This window comes from Psammomys obesus, unplaced genomic scaffold (assembly GCF_907164565.1).
Source record: "Psammomys obesus unplaced genomic scaffold, mPsaObe1.curated_primary_1811, whole genome shotgun sequence".
Lineage (NCBI taxonomy): Eukaryota > Metazoa > Chordata > Mammalia > Rodentia > Muridae > Psammomys > Psammomys obesus.
The window spans coordinates 29,096,798-29,107,954 of record NW_026596073.1 but is presented as its reverse complement, the minus strand read 5'-3'; the positions used below and the strand labels follow the sequence as shown (position 1 = coordinate 29,107,954).

At 38.6% G+C, this 11,157-nt stretch overlaps 1 protein-coding gene across 1 annotated transcript in view; it reads right to left on the bottom strand.

Annotated features, from left to right (window-relative positions):
• Nucleotides 1-5,232: 5,232 nt before the first annotated feature.
• Nucleotides 5,233-11,157, bottom strand: part of Atp11b (ATPase phospholipid transporting 11B (putative)) — a 93,325-nt gene continuing 87,400 nt past the window's right edge. Inside the window, exon 30 of the mRNA XM_055625876.1 lies at nucleotides 5,233-6,280. Within this exon, the coding sequence (XP_055481851.1) occupies nucleotides 6,199-6,280 (82 nt within the window). The 3' untranslated portion in view covers nucleotides 5,233-6,198. The remainder of the gene's footprint in view (nucleotides 6,281-11,157) is intronic.

Sequence of the window (11,157 nt, the reverse complement as noted above, 5' to 3'; positions counted from 1 at the left end):
AGTCTCTTTGTTGCAGAACGGAGCATCCTTTGTATATATGCATAGCAGTGGTACAGCTGAGTCTTGAGATAGATTGATTCCCAGTTTTCTGAGAAACCATCATACTGATTTCCATAGTTGTTCTACAAGTGCACTCCTCCCAGAAATGAAGGAGGGTTATCCTTGCTCCATATCCTTGCCAGCACAAACTGTTACTTGTGTCTTTGATCTTAGCCATTCTGACATGTGTAAGATAAAATTTCAAGGTAGTTTTCATTTGTATTTTCCTGTAGTTTTGATGGCTAAGGATATTTAATGTTTCTTTGTTTCTTGGCCATTTGAGATCCCTCCATTGAGAATTCTGTTTAAGTATATACCTCATTTTTCATTGTATTAATTGGTTTGTTGATGTTTAGTTTCTTGAGTTCTTTATATATTTTGGATAATAGCCCCTTCACATGTTGGAAGGAGTTGGTGAAAAAGTAATTTCCTATTCTGCGGGCTGACATTTTGTCTGGCTGATGGTCTCTTTTGCCTTACAGAAGCTTTTTAGTTTCATGAGGTTCTATTTATTAATCTTCGATCTTAGTGTCTGTGCTATTTGTGTTCTGTTTAGAAAGTCTTTTCCTGTGCCAATGAGTTCAAGGCTGTTCCCTACTTTCTCTTCTATTAAGTTCAAAGAATCTGAGTTTATGTTGAAGTCTTTGATCCTCTTGGACTTGAATTTTGTGCAGGGTGATAAACATGAATCTATTTATATTCTTCTACATGCAGATACTATTTGTTGAAAATGCTGTCTTTTTTTCCATTGTGTATGTCTGGCTTTTTAATAAAAAGGCCAGGTGTCCATGGGTATGTGGATTTATGTCTGGGTCTTCATTTGATTCCATTGATAAAAATGTCAGTTTTTATGCTTTTTTTATTAAATAGTTCTGTAGTACAACTTGAAATCAGGAATGTTCAGGACTGTTTTAGCTATCTTGGGTTTTTCTGTTTCCATACAAGGCTGAGAATTGTCCTTTCAAGGTCTGTGAAGACTTGTGTGGGACTTTTGATGGAGATTACATTGAACCTGTAGATTGCTTTTAGTAAGATGGCCATTTTTACTGTTCATTCTACTAATCCATGAGCATGGGAGATCGTTCCTTCTTCTGGTAACTTCTCCAATTTCTTCCTTCAACAATGTGAAGTTCTTGCCATATAGGTCTTTCACATGCTTGGTTAGTGTTACCTCAAGATATATTATTTGTGGCTATTGTGAAAAGCATTGTTTCCCTGATTTCTTTCACAGTCTGTTTGTCATTTATATGTAGAAGAGCTACTGATTTTTTTAAAGTTAGTTTTGTATCGAGCCACTTCACTGAGGTTGTTTAACAGATGTAGGAGTTTCCTGGTAGAATTTTGGGGTTCATTTATGTATACTATCATATCACCTGCAAGTATGCTTTGACTTCCTTTCCAATTTGTATCTCCTTGCTCTCCTTCAGTTGGCTTATTGCTCTAGCTAAGACTTCAAGTATTATATTTAATAGGTATGGAGACAGAGGACAACTTGTCTTGTTCCCGGTTTTTGTGGAGTTGCTTTGCACTTCTTCCCATTTAAGGTATGGCTATGTGTTTTCTGTAAATTGCCTTGCTTTCTACTTTGCTTGAGACAGTATATCTAATATTTGCTCTTACACATGCTAGGCTACCTGGTCTCCAAGCTTTTAGGGATTCTTCTGTCTTTGCCTTCCATCTTGTCAAAATAACACTTGGATTACAGACAGATCACTTTGATTGTCTTTATTTTTTGAGACAGGGTTTCTCTGTGTAGCCTTGGCTGTTCTGTTCTTTGTAGACCTGTTGGCCTTGAACTCAGAGAGCCACATGAATCTGCCTCCTTGAGTGCTGGGATTACAGGCATGCCCACTGTACCCAGTGACAGATAGCTTTAACATGAGTTCTGGTGACCTCAACTGAGATATTCATACTTAAGCAGTAATTGCTTTACTCAAAGAGCCACCTCACCAATCACGTAGCTACTTTTAAAAGCACTATTTTATGTTAGGCATGGTGGTGCACACCCTTAATCCCAGCACTCAGGAGGCAGAAGCTGATGAGTTCCAAGTTCAGCCTACTCTACATAAGTTTTAGATCAGGCAGGGCCCATGTCAAGAAGCAAACCCCTACCCCCTTACAGCCAGTGGAAGCCATGATATTTATATGATAATGGGGAGTCATTTGGGAAACTAATCTGAAGCAACGCTGGCACCGCTGCTCTGATGAACAAAGGATGAGTTTGAACAATGAAGAAGCACTCAAATATAGGCACAATTTTATTTGATAAATTTCATAAATTTTAAAAAATTAGAGCTGTACAGTAAGGACAGCATGGTTACTGACAAGGTAGGAATCTGTGAGAAGATGCCATGAGACAGCTAAACAGTGCTGCAAGGTCTCTAGCTAACTTCCTGGGTGAGCCTGCATCCTTAAAGCTGAGTGGGGTGCTGGCTGGCGACTGTGCTAACTGACCTGGTGCTTGTCGTTATCTTCAGGTCAGCCTTCAGAAGAGACAAACAGATGAGACCGTTGGTAAACTGAGAGTGACACATTCAGTACTGTACTCTCCTTTGACAGATAAAAGAAGCTGGTTATCAACATGGAACCGTACAAAGAATTTGAAGGAAATAATGCAAGCTCTTCTGGGGGAGCTCTCCTGGCATTTTGTAGTGGAGTTTTATCATAAAAATATTAGCCTGGGAATACTATAAAACCAAAACCTCCACTGCATTTTAAGTAAATGCAAAAAAAAAAAAATCATGTTCTGAAAAGTATAAAATACAGGCTGGAGAGATGGCTTAGGGGTAAAGAGCACTATCTGCTCATCCAGAGGGCCTGGGTTCAATTCCCAGCAGCCACATAGCAGATAACAAACCGTCTGTAACTTCAGATGCAGGCGATCCGACACCCTCACAAAGACACATGCAGGAAATATAAAATGCATATAAAATAAAAATAAATTATAAAAAGTATGATAATCTTCCTTTGAAAATATTGTTCTGAGCTACAAAGCACAATGAACATAGCAGTGGATGCCTGACTTGTTTACTGTAGTGCTGGGGATGGATCTAGGTTTTCAAACGCGTTAGCCGAACAATCTGACAAGACTGAGCTATGTCTCACCCCTCTTCATTATTGTGTGGAACACAGGCTGGGACAGAGGTTTATGATGGCATTGCAGTGCCTCTTAGCATGCATGAGGCTGTGTTTGATCTTCAGCACCACTTAAAAATAATAAAAAAAGATAGTCTTCTTCAAGAAATAAAAATGTTGAATGCTCAAATTTCCCACCAATCAATGCTAGGCTGCATGTGGTCTTCTCTTGGTGACTTTGTATTCCTTTGTCAGTTTAGCGGATGATGCATCAATCCCATAAGACAGATGTAAAGTATGCCTCAAATGCATTTCATTGCATGCATGCTCTCTAAGACATTCTAAAAGACAACACATTTACTACTGAATATGTATGTAATATTTTATCTCTAGAACATGACTAAGTATATTATCCCTTTAAGGTGTTTTCAGAATAATAGGTCATCCTAAACATAATCCTGTAATGTCTAAGTTAAGGAAAATTAACATTCAGCTAACATGGATAATCTATCCTTGCATTAGTGAAACAGATAAGCAGACAGTTAATTGGCAACACACAGATAGTCTCTGTTTTTACTCTGTGATTCATGCCTTACCAGCAAAGGTCAGAAGTCCCACTCATGTGAGCAGGAAGCAGTGGAGAACTGCAGAACGAATCTTTGTGCAATTACTGTCTTCTTGAGAGAACATGACAAAGCCTCACTGTACTGTTTTCTATACTCTTAGGTGTGTATTTAATCACATGCTTAGAGCTAGGTGGTAGTAGTTCTTTAATAATCATTCACAACTTTTTTTTTTCCAAGACAGGGTTTCTCTGTGTAGCCCTAGATGCCCTGGACTCACTTTGTAGACCAGGCTGGCCTTGAACTCACAGACATCTGTCTACCTGCGATTACAGGCGTGTGCCACCATACCCTCATTCACAATTCTTTTTTTTTTTCTTCCAAGTATATAAAAAACAGTTAGCGAATGTGATGTTTATCTTTAATTTTTAACTTGACATAGCCTAAAGTCAGTAGGAAAAGAGTCTCAGTGACGGATCATGTTTGTTTAGTGGTCATGTAGGCATGACTGGGAGAATATTTTTTTTTTGTTATTTTTACTTACTTTTTATTCAATTTACATCCTTGTTGTTACTCCCCTCCTAGCCTCAACCTTCCTCTGTTTCCCCTCCCTTTTTCCTAAGACAAAGGAAGCTCCCTTTCTCATTCAGCCCAGCTCATCAAGTTGCATCAGGACTGAATATGTCCTCCTCCCCTGTGGCCTGGCAAGGTAGTCTCACCAGGGGAAAGTGATCAAAAAGCTGACAAGTGACTCCATGTCCAATGCAGTCCCCACTTCCTTTACTAGAGGACCCACATGAGGCCTAAGCTGCCAAGCTGCCCATCTGCTACATCTTTGCTGGGGTCCTAGGTCCAGTCCTTCCTTGCTCTGTGGTTGATGCTTCAGTCTCATCAAGCCCCTCTGGGCCAAGGTTAGTTGGCTTTGTTGTGGGGCTCGTGTCATCTCCAGGTTCTTTTCTCTTTTCTCCCACTTTTCGGCAAAATGCCCTATGCATCACCCAACGTTTGGCTGTGAGTCTCAGCATCTGTTTTGACACACTGAGTAGGGCTTCTCAGAGGACAACTCTGTAAGGCTTCTGTCAACAAGTTTAGCAGAGCTTCCTTCATAGTGTCAGGGGTTAAAACATTACTTCTACATGAAAAAAATAATACTGAGTCTCAGGGACAGACCACTCAGAAACTAAAATTTGAGAATCAAGGAATTAAGACTAGTGTGTATCTGATTAATCATCCATGGCCTATTAACTTGCTGCTGATAAAATTCATTTTTTGCTTACAAAAATTTATCATTTTAGACTTTGTTTCATTTTCATTCAGCAACCACACCTGACAATGGGACTACAAGCATAACTCACTCTACTGTGGCAGTCTGCTTTAAATTAGATAACATACAATAACGTAAAAGTAACAGGATTTTATAGAATTTTTGTTAACAAAATTCCTTTATTCTAAATATTGGTTTACAGAAAGTCAAGAGTAATTCTAAGCGGGCTATAGAAAGACTTTATGGCTTATATTTTAATTTGTATAATTAAATATATTTGCAATATTTAAATACTGTCCAAACTTGTTTTTTATTGATACAATTGAACTTTACAACATTATCATAAAACTACGAACAGAGTCTTTGGAGAAGAAAAAAGGTAGTAACAAGGGATGGGGGAATGAGTGTATGTGGTAGAATGTAAATATATTAGCCAGGCTGAAGCATGCAAAAGATAAGGCAGATACAGTAAATTAATATGATAATGTAGGCATCTCATTTACCTGTTACAGCTTTTACATACTTGGCCACAACAATATTAGCAAACACCAATTTGAAGTCTAATGAAGGGCCCTAACTTTGACTTGAACATGAGATTTAAAACTCTCTTTGCACTTGTCGGATGAGCTTCACTGGTTGTGTTACAGTTTCCATACAGACGGTTGGTGTCAGTATAAGCTTCCTACCCACACAGAACAGAGGTTAGAAACGTGCTCTCCTAGTTTGCTCTGTAACTTAAAAAGCACTAATGGATTAACAACACAGGTCACTGAAGGACCAAAATTCCTTAATATTCACATTAACTTTTCCCACGAAAAGCTTCAAATATAATCTAATAAAAAAAAATAGAATTCTCAAGGCAAATCTTTAGCATAAATTTACAGAAGCAGATTTAAATAGAAGAGTCCCGAACCACACTCATCCTAAAACCACACCTAACCAGGAGTAACCCCTTTCTCTACCTTGATATTAAAGAATAGTGGCCTCAGCAAAGGCTGCAGTGCCACCAGGAGTCCCGTGAGCAGAAGGGACAAACCAGATAAAGAGGTTGGTGGTATCTCTTTATTTCCAAGTTCTAATATATTCACATTCAAATTAAAGGGAAAGGAGAAGGGTTCATGTAACTGCCTGTTTCCCGTGGACTCTGAGAAGGTCTCAGCTCCTCCAGAGATCTCAGAAAGTGACTGGCCTTTTACAGGCTGATGACCCCAAATCTGAGGACAGGTGGACTTGTCCCCACAAAGTCCTACTGTCCCTTTAACAAGTAGACGAGTCCATTGGGGAGAGAGTCAAGATACTCCTGTCATTGGTATAGAAAGGATCCGATGCACTCCACAACCTGAAAGAAACAGTAAGAGAAAAGTTTGGCTCACCATAATCAATGTTCAGTTGAAAAACAATAACAAACCAAACCAAACCAAACCAAACCAAACCAAACCAAACCAAACCAAACCAAACCAAACCAAACCAAACAAACCAAAACCAAAACTAAGACCTAAACTGTAGGACCAAAAAAAAAAAAAATTGAAATTTTAAAATATTCACTGATTCATTTCTAAATGCTAAAGAGTTCTTCCTATTAGCACTGAACCCTACTCTAAACTATACAAAAACCTGAGGAAAAGTAATGCTGTAGTCATTACACAGAAATTAGCCCGAATCTATGCAGTACAGTACTAGTTTCTATGGGTAACAGACAAGAGGTGCTTTTGAAATCTCAGTAACTCAGTTAGAAGTAAGTGCACTATTAGGAATTGTACACATCCAGGTGGTAAGTACTAGGGAGATGTATGCTATGACGATCACAGAGCATCTGCTTTGCAAAGAACTTCAATTTAGACTCCCCCCCCCCCCCAAGCACCTACATCAAAAGCTGAGCATGGCTGTGTGAGCCTGTGATGCTGGCCAGCACTGGAGGGCAAAGACAAGAAAGTCTCACAGGCTCACTGTGAGCAGCCCTACCAAACTGGTGAAGACTGGGTTCAGTGAGAGAGCCCATCTTAAAGCACAAGGCGGAGACCTGAGGAAGGCACCAACATCTGCCTCTGGTTTCCACATGCTCACATACACACATGCACACACATGCATGTAAGAATGTACATATTTACTACACACACAGACAGCAAAGTAAAAAAGAAGAGTTCAGTTTTACTGAAAAATAAGTAAACTTGTATTCTGACATTACAGAAAGAAAAAGTTCTTATCTACCAAAAGTCCTGGCAGGAAATAGTAAGCATTCATATTATCAGTGATAGAGTAGAGTAAATTCTGCTCTAAGGATTTCCGCTCCATTAGCCTTAATGTCATAAATGGTTAGCATCAGAGGCTATCAAAGACACTTGCATATTCTTCACCAGTCTAAAAAGGTAACTACCAGCTGACCGTCAGACAAGGCCTTAAGCTAAGCAATTCAACACATAATACTTCACTTGTCACTGACACTTTGAATTAGCTTCAATTAACTTAAGATGAAGTAGCAACTCCACAAACAGCCTGCCACGCTTTAAACACATGCCCTTAGCCCAAGGGCAGTATAAAAATTATTCAGAAACTGGAAGAGTGGGGCTACAAAGACACAGCACACAGCCCCTGCCAGGGTGTCCTCCTTCCCTAGACATGGTTAGAGCTAGAAGTCATTTGACTCATTTGTATCCAGCATCTTGTTTCCCAATGACTTTTTGTGAATGTAACAGAAGCTTAAGTCAGTGGCCAAAAAAACACAATTAAAAAAGTAACCATAACCCTGAAGAGCTGTCTCATCTTCATGGTTGTCAGGGATGTCTAGAACCCTCCACTCTGATTTAAGGAAGGTCTTGTTTACAACTCTCAAGTACAGAGAACCCAATCTGGCAGGTATAAGGCAGCCAACATTTGTAAAATAAACTAAAAAAAAAAGTGAGAGTATGACTAATTCCTACTGCATATAGGGGAAACAGTATTCTTTTAATTGTAACTGCCTACATCCCAATGGAGTTAAATGTTCGATTCTATCAGCAAGAATCCTACATTAGTTTTTCCTCTTTCTAAACACTACTTACAGAGAAAACCATTTCATCAGGTAATGTACGATTTGTTTTTCATCTTTTCAAAACACATATGCCTTCATGTCAAATATCACTTTAAAAGAATTTTGAACACCTAAAACACCTACTAGCTAATAATTTCTTTCTTCCCCTCATCTTCCCTTCCCAGGGCCTCCAACAGGCTACGAACGTGCTTTACCACTGAACTATGTACCACTAATGCTTTTTTTTACTTTTGTATTTTGAGACAGGGTCACTCTAAGACAGGCCTTGAACTTGCAATCCTTCTGCCCCAGTTTCCCAAGTGTTGAGGTTACCAGTGTATATTACAATGATGGTTAGAACCACTAGTCAACTTGACACTCTAGAGCCATCAAGGAGACAGTCCACATCATGTCTGTAGGACTATCCGATTATATTAACTAACGGGAGACCCAAACTGTATGTGAAACCACAGCATTCAGCAGGGGATTCTGGGCTGTATAAAATGAGAGAGAGAGAGAGAGAGAAGCAAGAGCAGGCATTTATCCGTTTCCTGACTATGGGTGCATGTAAGCAGCTGCTTCAAGTCTCTTCTACCTTGACTTCCCCGCCACGATGGACTGTGCCCGTGACTATGAGGTACAAGAAGCACTATCTTACTTAAGTTGCTTTTGTCAGCGGGTTCTATCACATTAACAAGAAATGAACTAAGACAGTCACAATGCAGGCTTGTTTTGTTGACAGAGTGGGTCAGGCTCAAAATAAGACCCTCTTGTCTCAAGTTCCCAGATACCTGCAATTACCAGTAAGCAACTCATTTATAACTGCAAGTAAAATATACACAAAATGACAGTCAATGATGAAATACAGCTCCTTAGAATGGAATGTGGCATGTCTTTTACACAGAACCATGATGCTCCCTTGGAAACTGAGTTTGTGTAAGATATACTACCTTAACATGGTTAAAAAACGTACTAAGTTTTTTGTCTCTGTGTCTGAATGGTAAGAAGGCCCATGTACTACATGGAAGTTGTTCTATCTCCAGAGATGGTCAGTACTGTTAATGGTAAAGCAGCCCTGAGTTATCACATCTTATACTGGAGGGCTCAGCCTTGCCTTATCCCTTCAAACTGGACATGAAACACAAATGTAGAATAGAAGCTGTTCCATATCAAAACATAAATAATAAAAGTATTTCATATGTATATGTAGAAACTATGACCGCTAAGACTTTGATACAATGCTGATAAGCTACAGTAATTTTTAAACAGCCCTTTGAAAAATACAAAACCAGCTCCTGTCAAATACATTCCTGTCAAGTTCCCTGTTTTCTCCATCTTCTGATATCCTACCCATTTCCCTGTGTGAGTGTGGACTGAACATCTGCAGAGACTTTTTGCATTGTTTAGCCAGGAAGAGGAGAAAATGACAACAGTAGCCATTGGCATAACCCAAAATTCTGATGGCATTGGAAGGTACATGGTGCTTGCCAAACAAAGAATTAATCACTACTTAACTGCTAAAGCAAACATTTTATTAGAAAAACCACCTAGAAAAAGAATATGGCATAATTCCGAGTAAACAAAAATACTGACAGTATTAGCCACCTTTAAGAAGATATGCCAAGATAAATCCAATAACTCCCAGGCAGATTCCCAGGGGGACAGTTACAAAAACAGCAGTACAACAAACAGGGGCACAGAACCTACACAAGTGATTGCAAGAAAGCAAGAGTATACAAAAAACAGGAAAAAAAATGCTCATTTAAAATTAATTTTAGTCTTTTAATCACTGGCATGTATGTGTATTGTTACGTTACTAAAGACAATTTAAGACAACTATGTAGAAGTTATATTATATTAATCTAAACTCCATTTTGGTTCCAAGCAATAACGAATGTCATTAAGAAGACCCTTCTAAAATATCTTTTGGGAAAACTATTATCTAAGAACATGATAGAACTATCTTATGATTTTTTTTTTTAAATCCATGTACTTAAGATACCAATATCCCAATACACTTACCTACTCATGGCAATCTAGTTATGTAGGATGAAATTGCAACTACATTATGGAAATATTTTGGATCATATGTCATATTCAAGTCAGGATAAATGAGGGCTAAAGCCACAGGCAGTGTATTCACAAAGTCACAGCAAAGGCAACATGTGAACATGTTCACAAGAAACTACACTTCATGTTCTGTGAATGAAAGCCTGATATTTTTCAAAATACAAAGCTAACCAAATGATTAAAAGCAATTTTACAAAAGGCAAATGGACTCCCTCCACTCATTTATTTCTCGCCCCTTGGGTATCTCCAGGCTTTTCTAAGCCACTGACTTGTAGAAAGTCTTAATATTCTCCTGGCACCCTGGGGAGAATGGAACTTGGCACCTTTCTGCATCAATTACAACTTTTACCAGTGTGCTGCTGCTTTGACTTGGGGAAGCAGTGTGAGACCAAGCACAGAGGCTGTTTCATTCTCTAGTACCTGATAATCACCTGCACCTTGGGTAAACATACAGAGAAATAAAAATATTTTTTTTCAAATGCTATTTATACCAAAATAGAATTTGGGGTTGTGATCTATAAAAACAAGCTCTGATAAACCTAATTAAGAAATAGACTTGAGAATGGACAAAAACAAAACAAAACAACAACAAATTACACACACAAAAAAACCAGATTCTTCTGTCCATAAATAATCAAAGTTAATATTAATAGCATTTTAAAAACATGTTCTAAAATAACCTTTAATTGGACAATTAATGCCAAATAAAAGAAATGTAAAATCAAAACTTGTTTTAAAACCTCAATACAGACATTTTGGAAGGGACATGGGGCAGGACAGCCTTTCCTGGGTAGTCCTGAATGACTGCCTAGCTTTAGAGAACAAAGGTAAAAAACAAGGAAAGCAAAGGTGATTGACATTGAGTGTGGAGATTATTTTTGTAATGACAAAACGCAATAGGAAAACAACAACAAAAACTAAACATCTAGCAGAAAATAAAGCAGGAGCATAGGTAAAATAATAATGAAAAAGCCATGTGCTAAGGAAGAGTGCCCTATACACCTGTCTAGCCACCAGAGCTTACAAGGACTAAACAGCAGTCTGTTCACTGGATGGGACGTCTCCCTAAGGGTGCCTTCTCTGAGTGACAGGACCACATCACAAAGCTGCCAAGTGACAGCCACAGCAAAGAATGATGC